General features: G+C 42.5%; 1 protein-coding gene across 2 annotated transcripts; it reads right to left on the reverse strand.

Moving 5' to 3' along the window:
• Positions 1-308: 308 nt before the first annotated feature.
• Positions 309-21,422, reverse strand: KAT14 (lysine acetyltransferase 14). 2 transcript variants are annotated; one of them, XM_034764063.1, is made up of 10 exons: positions 21,150-21,422; positions 19,547-19,665; positions 14,277-14,398; positions 11,990-12,171; positions 10,987-11,403; positions 9,311-9,882; positions 8,275-8,411; positions 7,809-7,984; positions 3,778-3,968; positions 309-1,780 (listed from the first exon to the last, which is right to left on the reverse strand). In XM_034764063.1, the coding sequence occupies exons 1-10, from the start codon at positions 21,403-21,405 to the stop codon at positions 1,607-1,609; spliced, it is 2,346 nt and encodes a 781-aa protein (XP_034619954.1). In that variant the 5' UTR covers positions 21,406-21,422; the 3' UTR covers positions 309-1,606. The 2 variants fall into 2 exon arrangements, with proteins under 2 accessions (XP_034619954.1, XP_034619953.1); XM_034764062.1 differs by having other exon boundaries at positions 10,987-11,406.
• Positions 21,423-21,501: the final 79 nt, after the last annotated feature.

Genomic DNA, 21,501 nt, shown 5'->3' on the forward strand with positions numbered 1-21,501 from the left:
CTTGGCTTGTTGCTCTGTCCCTGCTCTCCTGGGGGTACATGGTGCCCTGGAGGGAGTGAGGAGCAGTGTAGCCACAGAATCTCCCATGTACAGACCGCGAAGAACATGCTGCACTAATGAATGAATGAAAGGCTGTCACAGGGTGCGCGTTTCCCCTGCACATTGGGGAGTTCCACAAGGCCATAATGAGTCATTTTGGAATAGCAGAAAATACTCTGCGGGACATGTTCGATTTTGCATGACATCAAAGAAAGACGGTAGAAGTGAATGGTGGAAAAATAAATGAACACGCTATATGACTGCAGCTGGGCATGTCCAAGAGAAGGTCTTTAATTTCACTCGAGGACAGATCTTTCCAGAAACAGCTAACTCTTAACATCAGTAACATCAAAAGTTTTCACACACAGTCATAAAATATTTGGAAATGTGCACAGATGGCAGGGCAGATAGTTCTCAAATGGTTTCAAAACGGGTTTTTTCTAGTACCAATTACATATGTTTCAGGGAGGGCTTACCTTGGCTGTACAGAAACAGAGACGGTGTCTGTCTCTCTGCTCCTATTAGAATGCAGACTCCATTAAGGCAACAACTACCATACTTAGGCACCTGAAATGTATACAAGGTGGATTTAAAAAAAAACCACATCTGTTCTCTGCAGCTATGTGGCCTTGACATTAAGACTACACAGAAGGTGTGGTTCATGTTCCAGATGCACAGACTGCCGTATCTACAATCTGCTAAACTGTAAAACAATCTGTCAAGCTACCCGTTCACCTGCAGTAAAAGGGGAGTAGGAGTTGCTAAACTATGTAGGAAAAGGACTGGTCCTCAGTGTGAGACAAGCCCTGTGTTTGCTTCTTTTGTTGCCTTAACATTTTTCTTGGCATACCCAAGAACATTTAGAGCCTTGCAATCACAGACTGGGTTTTTCTGAGAAAAGTTACTGCCTCATCTTTGCCCCCTGTTCCCGCTAGGTTACAATAGGTTAATGCCATAAAGCAAGGATCAGATTTCAAATCTCAACTGCCTCTCCTCTTGTGCTAAGATTCCTCAAGCCAGAGTGCCTATGGCATAGGGGAGTGGGGTGTCGGAGCCAGCAAGGCTGGGCCCATGGTTGGATGGGTGCTCTATAGCTTCAACAACTGATGGATGGATTTGAAGATTTCAAAGAGTTGACTTAGCAGCTCTTGTATCTAACATTATCTAGCTACGAACACACCTGACATCCTGTTCCTGCTACAGAATATTGTGCACTGCACAAACTTCCTACTGAACACACAACCACTGCAACACACTTAGGTTTGAGAAATTTAATGTCCTCTAGCCCCTTCGAAGTCTCAAATTGTTTGTCAAAGGGCTCTCCAAAAAGAGGGCAGGAAATTCCCCTTCCATTGTATCCCAGTTTATACTCAGGCCTGTTGCTCGACACCCCCACGGAGGCCATAAATCAATCTCGGACTGCACATTAAGCATACAGTACGTCACTGCTGATGTTGGTGATAAAGGCATCGTTGCACTCTAACAGCCAACCTCCTGAGCTGAAATCATGGCAACTCTTAATTCAGCCTGTCAGGTTTTCCACAGAGCTCTGTGTATCCGTGGTATATTATCGTCGCAATCTCAGGAAGAACGCATGCTTGCACTCCTTGCTATCTAAGGGGTAATATTTGTCGTAAAAATCCAAAATGTATTCTTCAGTCTTAAATCCAAATTTTTGGTACAGCAGCATAGCGGAGTTGCTTGCAGAGACGTGAAGAGTAACATCTTTGCCCATGCAGGTCTGCCAAAGGAAAAAACCAGCCAGAAAATGAGAGCGCCTCCAGGGAAAAGGAGGAGGTGAAGAAACTCTTAAATTCTGGAATTTAACTAGTTAGGGAAACGTGAGAAAAGCAGAGGCCTTGAAACAGAGAAATTACAACACACAGCAACAGCTGAAATCAGATGGGAACTACTGTTTATCAAAAACCTTTGTGATTGAGTAATCAGCAGTTTGAGGGCAGGAACAGAAACTAGATTGTAATTTGTCAATTTTCTTACCTCCTTCTCAGTGTAATTGTTAATAAAAATAATCTCAAACACTTAAGAAAAAAACAGCCAAGGAGCAGGCATTCTGCTTCTGGCACTGGACACATCTCTGTCATCAAATAAACCTAGACTTGCTAGAATCACACTGGCACCACTAGGTTACCTAAGGGTGTGTCACACTGGAATTCCAGTAGATCCCAGCCTGATCCACTCCCATCCTTCAGCCCCCGGGGCTCACCGCCTGAGAAGCTAAATAGCTAGGGTTCAGATAGTAAGTGACAATTCTGACATTAACTTGGAGATTCCTTGTTATTTAGCAACCAGATTATTCATAAAACCTCTCCAATAATGTTTAATATAATAATTCTTCTGCCTTTTAGAACTCCCTTCATGCCATGCTCTGAAAGCATTTTTCATCCATTACATCCAAACTGTAAGAACAAGGAAGGAGTAGGATACAGCTATTAAAGAATTTTAATGACAGAGCATTTGATCTTGGCTTGCAAGAAAACATAATTCTTGTTTTCAGAGGCTAGTAATAAGACTCCCACCTGTATGAGGCCAGAATAAAGCAATCAAAATTAGGGACATTTTTGATGCAGCCTTGCCCCCAATGAAATGTGTAACTTTTGGAAATGCATTCACACAATTCACAGCACCGTGCTTGCATCAGAGGATGGAATATAGTCTATTGTAGATTATATTACTGCCAACAGTTCATCTTAAACTGAATATAACCTGCCTCCCACCATAGACACAAATACAGAGCAGATCAATGGTAGTCAAACAGAAGCCTAATGGGAAGTGGCAATCTCTCGTTATCACTGGAGACAGTTTGTGGGACACCAGTGAAAATCCTCGTTAGCTCTATTGAACTTGATGGCATTATTTCGGTTTTATCCCAGTGTAACTGGGAGCAGAATTTGGTCAATCGTTTATTACAGGTCCTGCAAACAGTAGTGGTAATTTTCCACAATGGCCCAAAACTCTGCCATAGAGGAGACCTAATTCAGTTTTCATGCCCATTTGAATTTTGGCCTCTCTTCTAAGGATGTGTCCTCACTAGACTTTTGTATCTGGAGTTCACTGATGCCAGTGAACTCAAGGCAGTTAACATGTTCGTAAAAGCTAATGTGGACATTCCTCACGTTTGATCCAGGCGACAAACATTTGTTCTTTACCTAAACTGAGAGACATTTGAACAAGCACCCTGAACGTGAGAGTCTATGGCATTAACTCTGCTTGTGATCAAGTCATCAGTGGCCAGTGAGTGGCGTAGCTGAATTTTAGGTAAGGAAAGCTATAACTGGTACTGACTGAGCCTTCCCCTGCTTGAAACCGGGATTAGCTCATCCAGTGCAGATCGCAACTTTTCTTCTCTACACTTGTGGTTTGCAATGTTGCTGCTGAACAGTTACTGGCTGCTGATGGATGAATCCGAGCCAAACCCAAATACAGACAAGGCCTATATCACTTGGCTAATCTCCTGGCCATCCAATCCCCCATAGCCTATTCTATTTGAAAACGTCCTTTTGAATTCATTACAAAATTTTGTTCGAGTGTAATGATTTTCACAATAAAAATTCACACATGGTAGCACATCACCCATGTAAATACACAAACAAGGGAACAAAGGATGGGAAGGGGAGAGAGAGAGGATAAAAACAAGTGCTATTGACCCAGCACTGTTGCATTCATACATAAAAATGGGGACAATGCTGGGCTCTTTATCGAGAAGGATCTTCCAGCTACCTGAATAAGATGGTAGATCATAAAGGTTGCAATCCCCGCTCTTCTCCACTCAGGGTGAACAAACAGAAAAGAGATGTAAGCTTCATTGTATTTCACGTCTGGCACCATGAAGCCAAATGCAATGATGACTTTTTTGTAAAGGACAACAACGCTGAAGTCTGGATACTGCAGGCATTCTGACAAATCAATTCCTACAGTGTGTGAGAAGAGCACAGCTATAAAGCACTGCAAACCAACGGGAAATGTTAATGCAATACAATACAGTTCATACACTATCATACAGTCAGGGCATGATGGAATTTAAGGGAAATTAACAGCTTAAAGACTGTTAAAAAGCATGTTTTTCAGGAGAACCTGCTCAACTACTACTTTTTGTTGTCATTTTCAAACTCCTATGCATAGAAAGATTCTATCAGTCAATAGGGCCAAAACAGAAGTCTCACTGTTGAAGTCAATGGGAGCAGCATTTAGCCCATGTACAGAAGAAAAAAAATCCTTAAAAACAGACTCAACAGCAGCCAGTGCTAAGAAATTAACAACACTGATTCACACCCAAATGGTATGAAAATAAAGACAAAAAAACTAACTTAAAATGTGGTTCTGCTCTAAAAAGTGATGGCAAAAATGGCATCTTCCTACCCAACTGATCATCTTCCTGTGGGTATTCAGAGCCACATCTACTGCATTTATCAAGGGCCCAATCCCAAGTACACACAAGAATAAAGTTGTATGTGTAAATGAGAGCTGGACTGGGCCCTAAATGTGTTTGTACTGCTCTTTACTTCTGCCCAGCCCAGCCAATAAAGCTGTGGGGCAGTGTAATGGATTCTATTACGGCTTGCTCATCAACAGGGTTGTATTGCTGGCAATGTGTGACTCCAAAAGAATTTCAGATCTCAGGCTGAGATTGCAGGGCTGCAGACTGAAAAACTATTTTTACTTGTACACTGCTCAGATCTGGTCTAGAGCCAGGGAGGTACAATCAACATGGAATCCCAAGAAGCCATGTGTAAGGAAGCCACCTCCTCTCTTCCTTCTTCATGAAAAGAGGTAACACTGGACTTTCTGCAGATGCAATAAAGGGTTCATAGATTTTGAAATGAAGCACAGAAATTAAAATGATCCTGCCCAGATTTAAATCTGACTTATTGAGCTTAGATTCACTAGAGATTTTTTGCATCAGTTAAATTGAGGAAGTGAGTATCTTTGGTTATGTATCATTGCAAAGAGTTGTGGTTTTATGGCAAGATAACTAACTTACGTTAGTTTTCTTGATGCACAATCTTAGTGGAGACAAAACATTGTAGTTTTTATCTTAACATAGCCAGTTAATTAGCCCCACAACCCCCACCTGGGATTTACTTCAACTAGCTACCTCAAGGGGAAAACTATATTGCCTTATCTCCAGAAGGATTTTATTATCTCAATGTAAAAAACCCAAACTTTTTTTTTTGCAGTGAAGACATAGTCTTTGTAAAAGCTAGTATGGACACTCCTCACATGTCTGTGATTTACCCTCTGCTGATCCCTCCTAGACTGTAACAAAATATTTTAATTATCTGAGCCTTTACAAAGCTCCTAACTAACTTTAATTAGAGTGGCAATAGACTTATCCTTGAAGTCACTTTTCAGAGTAGAACAGTGCACTTGATCAGTGTCTGTACAGTCCTCAGGGCAATGGGGTTCTGGTCCATGCCTGGGGCTCCTACGCACTATGGTAACAGAAATCATGAATAATAAATATAAGGTCCAGATTCTCTATTACACCTGTACAAAGGTAACGCCCAGTACATGTAAGCCATTACCATTCTAATTTGGTAGTATTTTACACCCATTTTCCACAGATGGAAATGCCTAAGCAAGATGCAAGGCAAGGAAGAATCAGACCCTTCATGTTTCCTCAAATGCTCATTAAAACTATCACGAAAATGCCAACAACGGATGTATTTGCAAAGGTGGAATAACAGAATAACGGCATACGGTTTTTCTGTAATGTGTATTATTCCTGAGATTTAAAACTTCATGGAACACAGGGAGCAAACAGTGGAATTAACCAATCTCTTGCTTGAGAAAGGGCTGGGTGGAGAGGAATCAATTGGCGATAAGAAGTGTTAATTATCTCAGGGCAGCAGTCTACTGTGAAATGACTCAGAGCTTGTCTGTACATAAAGTTGTATGACTTTGACTATACTGGTTATAAAGCAGTACAACCCCAGCATGGCTCGTATACTGGCTTTACATAAGTACAGTTTAGGGCTTATCTACATGGGAGGTGTTGCCATTATACTATCAGAGGGGTAGCCGTGTTAGTCTGGATCTGTAAAAAGCAACAGAGGGTCCTGTGGCATCTTTAAGACTAACAGATGTATTGGAGCATAAGCTTTCATGGGTGAATGCCCACTTCTTCGGATGCATGTCCCATGGACTCTCTGTTCCATTATAGTAATATAATTATACCGGTATGGTTAAAGCACTGTCCGTTATACTGGTATAACTCCCCAGTTTAGACACACTTATTCCAGAATGAGTAGCTTTTTTAGACTGCTTAAACTGCTATCAAAGCAACATAAGCTAAACCAGAAAAAAGCCTCTCTCATGCCATAACTACAGCTCCACATAGGGAGTCACTCTGGTATAATTAGAGCACTTTAAATTCACACCCTTCCTCATATTGGTATAATTTCCCCATGTAGACAAGCCTTATTCGTGGAGGGTCTTGTATCAGTATCAGGCACCTTTATACCAGTATAATTGTATCCACACTAGGGGCTGTACTGGTATAACTATTTCAGTAGAAAAATCACACCTTTAACTGACACCCGGTGTGACTGTAGTTTGGGTACACATACCCACGCTATCTTTAGCCTCATTAGCTCAGGTACCAGAGCAGGGAAGCCAGGGCAGCTGACCAAAACCCTGGGTAATCACTCACAGAGCTAGCCCGCTCCGTCGCAGCTTCAGTGCTCTCGTACATGAGCTAGCTAGATTAAAACTAGATAGATGGATTTCCATTAGGAGCCTAAATAACTTTGTGTATTTGGGCCTTGGTGCTTATCACAAATTCCTGTCTGTGCCATAAGGATAAGCACTGAGTGGATGGGGGATTGAGGGATTTGGAGGGGTGTGTGGGAGAGTTGTGATAAAGGTGGTCAGTTTCTGTTAGAACCAGAGGGTGTCTCATGCTTTCCAAAGTGGCATGTGTAAAGAAAGACCTGCCAGCTTATCTACTCCTGATTTGGGGCTTAATGGTGCTACTGCAATACAAATAATATCTAATAATCTGCCAAAGTGTAGTGCAAATATTGATTTTAAAATATAGGTGTGGACTGCTTGTGTGTTATGAAAAACTTAGTTTGCAGTGTTAGAGATGCTGAACCACACAGCAGATCATCATTACTAAGTCTCTACTGCCTAGGAACCACACCCAAGATCAGGGTTGCACGGTGACATGCACATAGTAAGAGACAGCCCCTGCCCCAAGGAACTTACAATAAAAAAATAAATAAATAAAGCAACACAGACAAATGCTAGATCCCTATTTTACCAAAGGGGACTTTGCCCATGGTCACATAGAGACATGTGGCAGAGCCAGGAATCCTTCCCAGATCTCCTGAGTTCCAGTCCAGTGTATTGAGGCCTTGTGCTTACTGGGAAGAAACTTTCTTCTCACACCAGTTAGAAGCAGGTGTGTGGTAAAACTTCTGTTTACTATGATAAGGCCCTGATTCAGCAAAACACTTAAGCGGGTGCTTCACTTTAGGCATGCAAGTAGTCCTAGCTCATGCTCAAAGCACAGTACATGTTTAAGTGCTTTGCTGACTCAAGGCCCAATTGCCCAGTACTGTTTGATCTCAGAAATGTAGAGGCTGACATGTCTGTCCAGCACAGACCGTCTGACAGAATTCCTCTTAAATATTTATAGAATAACTGAGCCAAACAAATACCCACTGAGAAAACAGACCTGCTCCAAAAATCATTTTTGAAACCAAACCTTTTCTTTCCTAGAAAACCAAGTACTGAGGGAATCCTACCAGGCCAGAAGAATTCATGGCACATGGAGTTGATAGTGGGGATGTGGTTCGGGCGAACATAGCAGTAATCGATGGGTGCTTCAGGCTCAGCCTTCCAGTCAGGATCGTTCTTGTGTGGATGGGCACAGATTTCTGCCAGCAGCTGGAGTTTAGGAGGCTTGGTCTCATGGTCACGCCTGCAAGTATCACAAAAACAGTCAACAATATGAAAGACAAGTTGGTAACAATAACTGCCATTGCTGCTAAATGTTTGTTGCACAGGAAATATTCCTCTGATAGACTACAAGTGCTACAAGAGGATGTTGTGTTCCATTCGTTCATGTGGAAATTTGCGCCCAACCAGGCAAAAATACAAGCTATGCACAGAAGCCAGGATGCGTTTGCAATCCCGAGCACCCTGTGCCAGCCTGCCCCTAAGCAGAGCAGAGAATGACAGAAGTGAGATTCAGACTCTAGGGGTCCGTACCTGATGTAAGGTTTCAGGACGCGAGACGTGTAGGGACTGACGATGCTGTGGTCTGTCAACAAGTCTTCTGAGCCTACCAGTCGGTACAGAAATTTTGTTGTCTGGTGCCTATATCCCTTCATAGCAGGCAGTGTAGTCTACAAGGCAAGACAAAAATAAACGGTCATGTCAAGGGAGCTGCCCAGCAGCCTAATGTTTGGAACCCAAAGCTACAGAAGGGAAAAAGATTCTCACAGTCAGGGTTTCCACCTGTCCAACCAGGGCGTCTGGTACCTACATTTCAATGCTCCTGTCCATAGTGACTCCACAGCTCCCCCCCAATTTCAAAGCCTGATCCTGCAAAGTTCTGAGTGCACCCATCACCCACTGTCATCTTGGGAGTGCCCAAGTTCCTGGATGGCAAGAAAGTAATGCAATTTGTCAAGGTACTTACACAGGCTCCATCACGATAGTGTTTGAGTGTAGAATGATCTTGAGCAACTGGAACTTAGCAATGGTGGCATCTACACGTGTTTGTATTTTATAGAGTAGGGGTCGGCAACCTTTCAAAAGTGGTGTGCCGAGTCCTCATTTATTCACTCTAATTTAAGGTTTCGCGTGCCAGTAATACATTTTAATGTTTTTAGAAGGTCTCTTTCTATAAGTCTATAATATATAATTAAACTATTGTTGTATGTAAAGTAAATAAGGTTTTTAAAATGTTTAAGAAGCTTCATTTAAAATTAAATTAAAATGCAGAGCCCCCCGGACCAGTGGCCAGGACCCGGGCAGTGTGCGTGCCACTGAAAATCAGCTCGCGTGCCGCCTTCGGCACGCATGCCATAGGTTGCCTACCCCTGTTATAGAGTATTACCCAACTGTAAAATGGAGCTGGGAAATGTGTTGGTGTGGATACAAGTCCTTTAAAAAATTAAGTTCATTCTTGTAATCCTTTTTACTTTGGCAGTCAGGCTTCTTCAGTTTGATGTCTACTGCCTACAACAGAAACCCTGATACAGCTGGCCCCAGGAACTAACTTGGAATTGAAAGCACTCACCTGGTACCTGTCCAGGATTCTGAAGTCCTGGCTAGTTGTTCTGTATGTTGCATGCCCTGCTGGCAGCCTGGAAATGCCTCTTTCTTTGGCTCCATAGATCCCATCAACCAAGAGCAGAGCAGCATTCACAACCTGGTCCAAGTCAAAGAGTGGCAGTCCCCTTTCCCTCTTGGCCTGCCGGACTATCAGCTTGCGCCTCAACCTCCGGGCCTCTGGGGTCATGCTCACGGCATTGGGACAGGCCTCCAGCCTCTTCAGAAGCAGCTTTTCCTCATAGATGCTAACAGATGTGTACTTGGAAGCTTTGGGCTTACTGTCCTTCTCCACCTGTGGCTTCCTCTTGTCTCGCCCCCTGGCCTGTAGGGATGAATTTGAATCTTCAGGGTCTTCGCTATCACCTTCCATCCTCTCTGCTTTCTCTTCTTCACTCTCCACCTCTTGCTTGATCTGCTCCGGCGTTTTCACTTTCTTTCTGCTCACTATCATAGGCCCAGCACCCATTGGCCCACTAGGAGGGGGAATGTACTCTATTCCTGGATCTATGACTCCATCTCCTTCCATCTCTTCATCATCTGTACAGAAGACCAAAATAACGCAGTAGACACATGCAAATGCAAACCCAGCATAGAAAGAACATCAGCCTAGGGGGTTTGTGGCTTAAGTGTGAAGGAAAGATAATGTGGCGTTTACCTGTCATATCCTGCCAGTCATACACTCCTGGGCCTACATTTTCAAAAGCGACTAGTGATTTTGGATGCCCAACTTGAGAAATCTTAAAGGAGCCTGATTTCAGGAAATGCCAAGCATCTGCCATTTAAGGTCCCTTTAAAATGTCTCACAGTTTGGCCCCTTAAAATTGGGGCAACCAAAATCAACAGTCCTTTCAAAATTTAGACTTTTTTTTTTTCTATTTTAAAGGAACGCTTTTTAGAATTGTTCTTTAGTTAATGGCTTCCTTAAAAATTCCTTAAGGGCATGACAACTGATGCAATAAAATGGCAGAGTGGAGCTGAAGCCTTACGGATTACCAGCCAGATGTTCAGCTGGTGTAAATTGGACAAGTTCCACTTAAGTTAATGGAGCAAAGCTGATGTGATGTCCTTACTTACAGTGAGTAGTGCTTATTCCATGTGTTCCCCCTATTCATTTCAATGGACTACTCATGGTGTAAAGTACTATTCTGCTTCAGTAAGCATCTCACAACCTGACCCAGAATTCATCTCTTTGATTTGGGAATGTTACATGTCTGTACTCAGACAAATGAAAGCACTAGGAAACAAACAAACAAAAACCTCAATACTTTACTGATGTGAAAGACTCCTTCCTTTAAGAGAGCTCTCTAATTCTGCCTTGACCTGACACTGCAACACTATTACCTGTCATACTGTTTTATGCAGGAATTACTGGGTGAAATTGTCTGCCCTGTGTTATAAAAGATGTCACACTAGATGACCAAGTGGTCCCTTCCTGCCTTAGAATCTATGACTACATCTGTCTGTGAAAATCTAATTTAGATCGTCATGTAATTAGGAAGAAAACTGCGCTTTGCCAGTCATTTTCCATCATGCCTTGAAGTAAAGCAAACAGGTTATTCTTTTGTCAAGGTAACTATGTCAACCCTATTGTTAGAAACTGCTTGTCACTTCCTATTAAACAAAACACATGGCATCTCTTACCATGGAACAAGGCCTGTGGCGGCATTACATCCGGGATGAGATCTGCTTCTGAGAGCAGGCTGGGAGTAGCTGAATGGGAAGCTGGCGTCCCAGGAGCAGAGAAGTCCAGAGATGGGGAAGGAGATGGGCTTGTCAGAGGAGTTCGATCCGAGGAGCTCAAAGATGAGAAGTCAATCACCTCTCCCTTCTCAAGGACCATGTCAGGGCGACGGCCTCGGCTGGTGAATTTGACAGGAGTGGAAGAGGTGCTTCGGTCCAGGAAGCCAGCTGCCTCCTTCTGGGCTCTCCTAATGTCCTTGGCTTCTTGAGTGCGAGACCTCTTCTCCTTCAGCTCCATTGCTGACTCTACAGGATTGCGGCTCACCCGCTTCCTCAGCCCCTCCACTGTAATGATGGGATCCAGAGGTGGTTTTGAAGCTGCTAGAGAATAAATAGCTTGTTTATTCTTAAAGGCACTGAGCTTTCAATGCCTCTTTACTCATCATTTGTATCCACGTGAGCAAGTTTTGATGGTAGTCTTTCAAGAAGGGCCTTCAAACCATGGCTGAAATTCTCCCCTGTGCAGAGCATCCAGGATAAAGGTTAAGCACCCCTGAAGTCCGATACTGGCCCTTTGCACAGGAGTGAATTTCACTCCATGTGACTAAACCGACAAAAGATGCTTTAAAAAGAGAACAGCAAGGTAACATGTGATAATTACAGAGACAGGAAAGCAATACAAAATACAAAAGCACTTGGATCATTTAAATGACAATACATTTATGTACACTACAAAGAGGGTATAAAATACTCTGGGCCTCTTCTCACACTGGTATAAATCTGGAGAAACTCTTCTGAAGTCAGTGGATTTACACCAGTGTAAAACAAGTGCAAATGAGAGCAGAATCAGGCCCTGTAACCCCATCCACAGCTGTGCCATTTAAAATAAGCGTCATCTCATACCTTTAAACACTGTCAATTCGGGCCTGACTAACACACTATGTGTTGTCATCAGAACAGTTACCTTTTGCTTTCAGTGCAGATGCAGAGAGCTTCTCTGCTTCAGGTTTCATCGTAGGAGGCTTATTGTGAACAAGTTTCCACCATCCTGGTTCTCCAAATTCCTGTGCCCCTGAGCGGAAAAACAAGGGGCTCCCTACAGAAAGACAGCCAGCAACAGTGCTCCACCAAGTTGAAGTCTTCTTCCTAAATCAAGAGAGGGGAAAAATGAGAGACACCAAGAACATTTTAGTTGGACTTAATTCTCCTTCACCAAAAAGACTAGGGGGGTGCTTGTGCCATTTACTCTGATGTAATAGTTCACTTGGCCTCCAGGCTTAAAGCATTTCAGCAATGCTACTCTTTCTGATTTCCACTGGGTGATTTCCAGCTGGAATCTGGGCCACCAAGTTCCAAGACCCAGCTAGATTCTGCTCTGAAAAGTGATTCCATTTCGATTCTCTCTCAGGGACTCACAATATCAAATCTGCTGAGTTTACTAGTAAAGGGATGGTTTTCCTAACTGCTGGTGCTTTGTTGATTCAGGCTTTCACATCCCCAACCATAAAGCTTCTGCAGTTGGGTGTCAATCAACAGTTCTAGTGACGATACAAGAGCCAGAACAGAATCCAGCTCACTCTCCAGTAGCTGTGCTAACTTAACAGTGCTAAGAAGAGTAAAAACTTACTCTGTTGTTAAAGTCAGTAGATAGGACTCAGGATACATGCGGGAGGAGGATTGGAAGGGGGGGAGAGAGAGAGAAGGGAGAGATCTCCTGAGTAAGAAGGTGTCACTTGACATCTTCCCCCTTGTGACATTGCACTCTATAGGATTTTATAAATATATGCTAATGAGTGAATATAATGTAACTGGAATATGCTTCATGCAAAAGGTCTCTTGTAAGTCTATCATTACAAAGCTTATAAACTACTGAGTGTGGTCATCCTATTTGTATAAATGTATCACTCTTGTATCTGAAACTAGAAATATGAAATATAACTCTGAGAGCCTATTGTAATTATGCAAAATGTGGGTCATTAATGGTGGTTTGGAATCTTGATGGCTCCCATCAACCAGGGCAATTGACTATTGATGGCTCTGTTTGCAGGCAAGCCTTCCTGTGAGTCAGGCTGGGAGGAATGAAGGCTTGAAGTCTTACAGGGACATGTGATCATGTCACTTGAACTGGAATCCATCTTTAACCTGGTGTCTTTCCATTGATAAGGAGGGGGTGGGAATCCAGAGAGGGACAAAGGGGGGTGGTCACAAGATTATTGTGTGTGTTGGGGGGGGGGTGTTGTGGTACTGCTACCCTTACTTCTGTGCTGCTGCTTGTGACACTGCCTTCAGAGCTGGGCAGTTGGAGAGAGGCAGCTGCTGACTGGGATCCCAGCTCTGAAGGCCGCGCCACCACCACCAGCAGTGCAGAAGTAAGGATGGCATGGTATGGTATTGCCACCCTTACTTCTGCGCTGCTACTGGTGGGGTGCTCCCTTCAGAGCTGGGCGCTTGGCCAACAGCTGCTGCTCTCCAGCTGCCCAGCTCTGAAGGCTGTGCAGAAGTGAGGGTAGCAATATTGCGACCCCCCCCCAAAATAACCTTGCGACCCCCCCGTCACTCCCTTTTGGATCAGGACTCCCAATTTGAGAAACACTGGTCTCCCCCATGAAATCTGTATAGTATAGGGTAAAAGCACACAAAAGACCAGATTTCATGGTCCATGACGCATTTTTCATGGCCGTGAATTTGGTAGGGCCCTACATAGACTCTGAAAAATACCAGTGTCACAATATTTTGTAGTAGATAGTAAACAAGAGATTTCATTAAGAAAAGATCCAAAATAGAAATAGGAAAAATGAATTTCTTTCTCTGGGGGTTCTGATCTCACATCAGTTTTGTGTCAGTGTAATTCTATTCATTGTGATGGTGTTCTCCCTTATTTACACCTGCATAAATGAGGGTAGAATTAGGCCCTGTGTGTTCAGAGGCAATTGAGATTTTAGGGTTACGATTTTGGAGGGTTATACTGAAAGGAAGCTGGGAAATTCCCCCAAAAGTACAAAGCTCTGTGTCCAGTTCTGTACAACACTAACTCTCTTTCACTGTGTAACAGGTTTTTTTCCTGAGAAATCCCTTCATATCCCTGTTTGAGCTCTGCAGGTCAAACCCTCCACTTTCTTCCTTCTTGTCCGCCCTGAATTGAATAAAGAGAGAAATCTCTGAATAACCTGGGATTCCTGTTTCCAACTGAGCAACACAATTTCTTCCCTCTCTGATCTCTATTCTGAGTTTCAGGGAAATATTGGCTTTACCTGTTCCCTAATAGGAAAGTCCAGTGTTTCTCAATAAAAGCACAAATATCTTCTTTCCATCTGAAGTATCCTTGACGGCCAGTTCCTTCCAGAGACAGGTTGTACATTGCCAGCATGACAACCTGGAACACAAAAGGGAATGGATTCAACTGGTCCCTTACCATTTTGTCTGGTGGAGAAACACCCCTCCACTCTTTGCTGATTTTACCTATTTATGCAAAGCTTCCAATTGATTCACAACCACACAGCCCATCTATGTAACCCATGATCTTGTTACCTGTACTCATCCTTCCTTCCTTCCTATTGTTTGTCACGCTCACCTGCTTTACTCACCCAGGGACCCTCTCATGCCAGGGGAATCCTCAGCTATCTGGTGATGCTGCTTTACAGCCCCTTTGTACAGCCTGAGTGGCCTAAAGGAACTATATCAGGGTTGAGGATCCAGATTGGGGACACAATGTCTTTTCTCTCCAGAAAAGATGGGTAGCAAATGCTCCAGTTTGCTAATCCTGTACAAATGTGTGCACAAGGACAGACTCTTTGGGTGTTATTTGCTTAATGTCTTATTTCCACTTAGAATCCAGTAAAAGCAGATCATGGATCACTCTGCTTTTGCTTTGTCTTTATTGAACACAGTCCTTTCAGAGCACATTTACATACATCACAGACAAACTCAATTGACTCACTAAGAGCCTAAATTAAAGCACAGTTTTGGAAATCAGGCTTGTTTGTGAATAAATCTAAGAGGACAAACTGTCAATTACACTGAACCATTTCAGCCTGGAGTACAAATATTAATGGTGCAGATGGATTTGGAGCTCCTGCTGTCAACCACTCAACTCACTTGAAGGCGGTCTCCTACAGAGACTTATTCTCTTCTTTCTTAGGGCTCTGGAACCTACTTTGGCAGGAGATGGTCTCCTAAGCAAGTACTGTGGGTTTCTAGGCTTGCTCCCACTAATGCTAATGGGAGAATACATATACTCGCTAGTTTTTTTTTCCAAAAATCCTTTCCATGTTTGATACTGCTGCTCTAGAAATGTACACACTGAACCCAGGGTCATTGCAGAAACAGCTAGGTGGGACAGTGTTCCAATGACAAAACACAGGTCAGAATTTTAAAAACACTGCTCCTTTCAATAGGTGAAATTAGATGGTCATGATAGTCCCTTCTCACCTTAAGATCAAGGAATCTGGGTTTTTTCATATGCCAGCTAAGGTGATTCTGCCACTTCCCAACACCAGACTTGGCTATCCTGGAGACACTGCTTCTTGTCTAAACTGTCTCTGAGAAGGTGCATTTTCTTTGTCTTCTCTAGTCTTTCTTCCTTGTCACCTCTGACTTTCTCTCTCTCCCCTTTGTCACTCTTCTTCCTCTATTCTAGAAACCGATGTAGTCTAATGCTAGTAGCGTTTATTGGACCAGAATCTCCGGACTGGCCAAGCTAAGCTCAGTGCACGTTTGGAGTAGGAGAGGTGAGGGGGGGGCACCTATGCATCCCCAAGATCCTATGCTTTCCTGGCACCAGCCCAATCCCCGACATAAATTCGGCTGTCAGGCTGGTCTATCTTCCACCTGCAGCCAATGATCCCTAGAGGCTTTTCTGGATCCAGGGATTGCTGAGGATCACGGGGGTGTCAAGATGCCCTGACTACAGCCCCTTTCACCAAGCCATACGCCCATGCTGGCTGCTAGAAGAGGGTGACGTAGAAGGTACTACAGAAGCTCTAAGCCGCCCAAAGGAGGACAAATCCTCAAGTGGCTGGATCTGCCACCTGTGAGTCTGCTTAGTGCCAGCTGGAGTAGCACAAAGCAGCTCTAGTGCTCTGGGGCATCGAGTATTATTATTAACTTCATTTAGAAGATGGCACACACAAAACGTTGGGCCCATGAGCAGCAGCAACGGACAGTGGACATTTCTAATGATCCATGCTGAGACAGAGCATCACTACTGCCCTGAGGGCACAAACATAGGCCTCAGCACCACAGCACCGGCATCCTGTATCTGAAATAAAGAACGCTGAACACAGCAGCTGCCACCACTGAATCAGATTCACCATTCTGCGATGAATATATGGATTTGTGGCAGCATGTCTAAGTTGACTAAATTCTTCTCTTCCGTTTCCGTAATTGACAAACATTCTAACCGTTATACTCAGATGATGTACCTCAGTCAGACTCAGTCCTATTCCAGCTGAGTGAATATCCCAACCTTGCCTAAACAAGGAAGTGAACTGGGGAAACACCTTAATGTCTGTCAGATTTACTAAGCTCTTGAAGTCCTGCAATGAGGACAGCTGGGACTCCTGATTGCAACTGTAATCAAAACTAAGCTGAATATCATGCAAGGAATCCTTCAGAGAAATGTCACTGTAGGGCCAAAGTTACTGCTACATAAATCAGAGATTATTTGGGGTTGCGGTTTCATGACTGGCTAAAACAGTAAATCCCAACAAAGACTATTACTAATATGCATGCAGCCAATCTGGAGCTTTTCTGAGCTGTATGGAGCAGAGATTTCTTTATTTTCAGGGACCCAACAGCCGTTTGGCTTGTACACAGGTATTCCACTGGCTTTAAATCATAGCCAAATGAAAGAATCATAGATCTGGAAGGGACCTCGAGAAGTCATCAGGTAGTCCATTCCCAAAAGCAGGACCAAGTATAGCTAGACCACCTTGGACAGGTATTTGTCTAACCTGTTCTTTAAAACTTCAATGATAGGGATTCCACAATCTCTTTAGCTAATCTACCCAGTACTTAACTATCCTTACACTTAGAAAGTTTCTCCTAATATCTAACCTAAATCTCCCTGGCTGCAGATTAAGCCCATTACTTCTTGTTCGACCTTCGGTGAACATGGAGAAAAATTGATCACCCTTCTCTTTATAACAGCCCTTAATGTATTTGAGGACTGTTATCAATTTCCCCTGTCCTCTTTTCTTGAGACTAAACATGCCCAATTTTTTAACCTTTCTGCATAAGTCAGGGGTTTTTTAAATATATTTTACCATTTGTGTTGCTCTCCTCTGGACTCTCTCTAGTTTGTCCACATCTTTTTTTTTAAAGCATGGCACCCAGAACTGGACACAATACTCCAGCTGTCGCCTCACCAGTGCCGAGCTGAGCAGGACAATTACCTCTTATGTCTTACATACCACATTCCTGTGAATACACCACAGAATTATATATGCCCTTTTTTTTTTTTTTTTTTTAAACAAACGCATCACATTGTTGGTTTGTGATTCACTATAACCTTCAGATTCTTTTCAACAGTACTATCGCCTAGCCAGTTATTCCCCATTCTGTAATTGTGCCTTTAATTTTTTTTTTCCCTAAGCGTAACATTTTGCACTTCTCTTTACTGAATTTTTTATCTTGTTGATCTCAGACCAATTCTCCAATTTATCAAGGTCATTTTGAATTCTAATCCTGTCCTCCAAAATGCTAGCAACTTCTCCCAGTTTGGTGACACCTGCCTATTTTATAAGCACATTCTCCACTCCATTATTCCAGTCTTTATTGTAAATACTGCACTGTACGAGATCTAGACGGACCCCTGTGGGACCTCATAGATACGTCTTCCCAGTTTGACAGCGAACCACAGATAACTACTCTTTCAGTATGTTTTTTCAATAAGTGCACCTACCTTATAGTAATATCATCTAGCCCACATTTCCCTAGTTTGCTAATGAAAATGTCTTGTGAGACTGTCAAAAGTCTTACTAAAATAAACATATATCATGTCTACTGCTTCCCTCATCCACTAGCCCTGTCAAAGAAGCAAATTTGGTTAGTTTGGCATGATTTGTTCTTGCCAAATCCATGCTGGCTTTTATTTATTACCCTATTATCCTCTAGGTGCTTACAGACTGATTGTTTAATAATTTGCTCCGATATCTTTCCAGGTATCAAAGTTAGGCTGACTGGTCCCTAATTCCCGGGATCCTCTTTGTTCTCCTTTTTAAAGACAGGTATTATATTTGCCTTTTCCAGTCCTCTAGGACCTGACCCTTCATGAGTTCTCCACGATAATCGCTAATAATTCCAAAATTGCTTCAGCTAGTTCCTTAAGTACCCTAGTATCCCACTGATTTGAATACATCTAATTTATCTAAATATTCTTTAACCTGCACTTTCCCTATTCTGCCTTGTGTTACTTCCCCCTTGTTAAACAGTATTAAGCATCTGGTCACAATTAATCTTTTTAGTGAAGACTGAAGCAAAATAGGCATTAAAACATCTCAGCCTGCTTGGCTGTCATCCTTTATTAGCTATCCTTCCCTGTTAAGTAGTGAACCTACACTGTCCTTCATCTTTCTCTTGTTCCTAATATATTTATAGAACTTCTCCTTATTGCCTTTTACGTCCCTTGCTAGATGTACCTCAGTTTGTGTTCCTTAGCCTTTCTGATTTTGTCCCTATCTGCTTATGCTATTCCTTTGTACTCATCCTTAACTATCTGTCCATGTTTCAACTTTTTGACTGATTCCTTTTTGATTTTCAGGTCATTAAAGACCTCCCTGAGGCAGCCATATTTGGCCTATTACTATTCTTCCTATCCTTCACAGCAGGATAGTTTGCTGTTGTCATGTTAATATTGTCTCTGAGAAACTACCAGCTCTCCTGAATTCCTTTTTCCTTTAGAATTTTTTTCTCATGAGACGTTACCTACCAGTTCTCTGAGTTTGTTCTTACTCTGTGCCTCTCACTTCTTCCTTTCCTTAGAATCATGAATACTATCATTTCATGATCCCTTTCACCCAAACTGCCTTTCACCAGCAGATTCGCAACCAATTCCTCCCTGTTAGAATCAAATTTAAAATGGCTGCCCCCTGGTTACTCCCTCTGTTTTCTGAAACAAAAAGTTGTGCCCAAAACATTCCAAGAATTTACTGGACATTTTGTGTTTTGCTGTATTACTTTTCCAACAATGCCCATATGCCAAAAAATTGTTAAATGCACAGCAGCTAAATCGCATTCTCTTTGCTTTTCTAAAATTGTGTACAGTTGTATTGAGCAATGCAGAGTATTGATGAAAAATGGGGAATTTGGCTTTTTTACAACATGTTAAGATGATTTTTTCAATTTGCTCACAAAAGTCCCACTTCCTGATAAGCAGGTACATAGCAATCCACAAAAAAACTCATAGGTAAATTTCTTCACCACCTGTGACTGACTCCAAATTTCTAGGTGTTATGTATATTGTACACACAGCAACTTTTGAGGGTCTTGTTGGTTTTATGCCTGAGTGAATGCTTTTACTTACTTGCTGCCAGGTTAGTCTCAGCCGTTCAAACTGCTCCTTCCCATCTTCTGAACAATCAGAGCAAGTAAACCTGAAAAAGTTATCTCCCTTGAGGTAGCTGAGTTGTTCTCTCAGCTGACCTAAAACAAACAAGCAAAAGGGATATGCCTCAGTCCTTTTATAGGAAAAATGGAGCAAAGTAAATTTGCATTCAGAACAGTGTTTATCCACTGAGCAAGAGATCAGCAACCCTGATAATTCCATAACAGAAGTATAGAAACTCGGTGTGATGCTTAATTTACAGTTACAGAAGTCAACAAGGGATCAATAGAAAACAACCACACATTAAAGATGGGCTTTCCTATCTAATACTTGAATACATGTAAAAAGGCAAAGATTTTAATACATGCAGTGTTATTGGAGCCAAGTCAGTCCCAGGATATTAGAGAGACAAAGTGTGTGAGATATCTTTTATTGGACCAACTTCTGTTGATGAGAAAGACAAGCTTTCGAGCTACACAGAGCTCTTCTTCAGGTCTGGGAAAGGTACTGACACTGACACACTCAGTACCTTTCTCAGACTGTAATTGAAACACTAACTGAAAGAGATTAGAAAAAACATATTTCCATTTTTTTCAGTTTTACATTGTGCATTTGACAGCACTTGGTGTCGAGTCATTTTCACTGATCATTCTGGTGATCGATTTCCCTTGTATGGGTCTTTCAAACAGCAACAGAAGACAGAAAAAAAAAATTAAACATAAAAAACTGATTGTAAACACTGGCAAAAGGACACAGGATCAGGTGTCGTACCTAAGTAGACTAGATTTCAAGTTGACTGTGTCCCTTTAACTTCTTCCTACTGAACACCAAATGTGAAATCCTCGCTCCAGTAAAGTCAAGGGCAAAACTCCCAATGACTTCACTGGAGAAAGGATTTCACGCTACAGCTTTTGGCAAACCGGGCAGTTGAACTAACTGACAGGTGTGGAGCAAGCCAGAAGAATTCAGTATTTCCTGCCACAAAATGAACAGTGTTCAGGTAGATCTTGATTTTGGAAAGGAAAAACTGCTGTACTAGAATATGAAGAAAGCTAAAAGAGTTTATTTAATGTTAAATTGAGATATTGGAAAGATCATTTTAGCTATTTAGCACAAAATACCTTCTTCCCAGGGCTGCTGCTACTGGTTTTATATTGTTCTGCGAATGCTAATCTAAGTTCAGGATACCACAGAACCATTCTTATATACAGAAGGCTGAAATTTATGCATACATCCCACTGAAATGACAAAGCAATCAGGAAAATAATAATAGTTAGCTCTTCTGTAGCACTTTTCATTGGTAGATCTTTACAAAGGAATTGTCATTGTCCCTGTTTTACAGATGGGGAAACTGAGGCACAGAGAGGGGAACTGACTTGCCCAAGGTCACACAGCAGGCCAGTGGCAGAGCTGGGAATATAACCCAGATCTCCTGAGTCCCAGACCAGTGCTCTATCCATCAGGCATCCCTGCCTCCCATACATTCAGGAAAAAAACAAGCATTATTTTCTGGGAGGAAAAGAACAAGTAAACCCAGAAAAGGAAAGTGACAAAGATAACAGAGGAAAATCTTGATTCTTACTTGCTGGTATCCACTTCTGACACTTCTCACAGTAATAGGACATCTCCTCCATCCAGGATGCATCCCCCTCATCACTGTTCAAGGAGTCCCCACTCTGGTCATGGGATAAATCCACTGAAGCCTGATCCTCAGATTCAACAATCAGGAGAGTCTCCCCTTCCACCTCACCCTCCTCCAGCCCTTCTGAAGTTGATGTCCTTGTAGCTTCGTCATCGTGACGACTCATCAGCCCACTCATGTGAACGTTATTATCCATCCCTTCTTGGCAAGTAGAGGAAGATTTTTTTTACATTACATGGGGCACTTCCTCCCAGCATTTAAAATACTATCCATATAAGGTGAGCCAGCCAGG

This window comes from Trachemys scripta, chromosome 3 (assembly GCF_013100865.1).
Source record: "Trachemys scripta elegans isolate TJP31775 chromosome 3, CAS_Tse_1.0, whole genome shotgun sequence".
Classification (NCBI taxonomy): Eukaryota; Metazoa; Chordata; order Testudines; family Emydidae; genus Trachemys; species Trachemys scripta.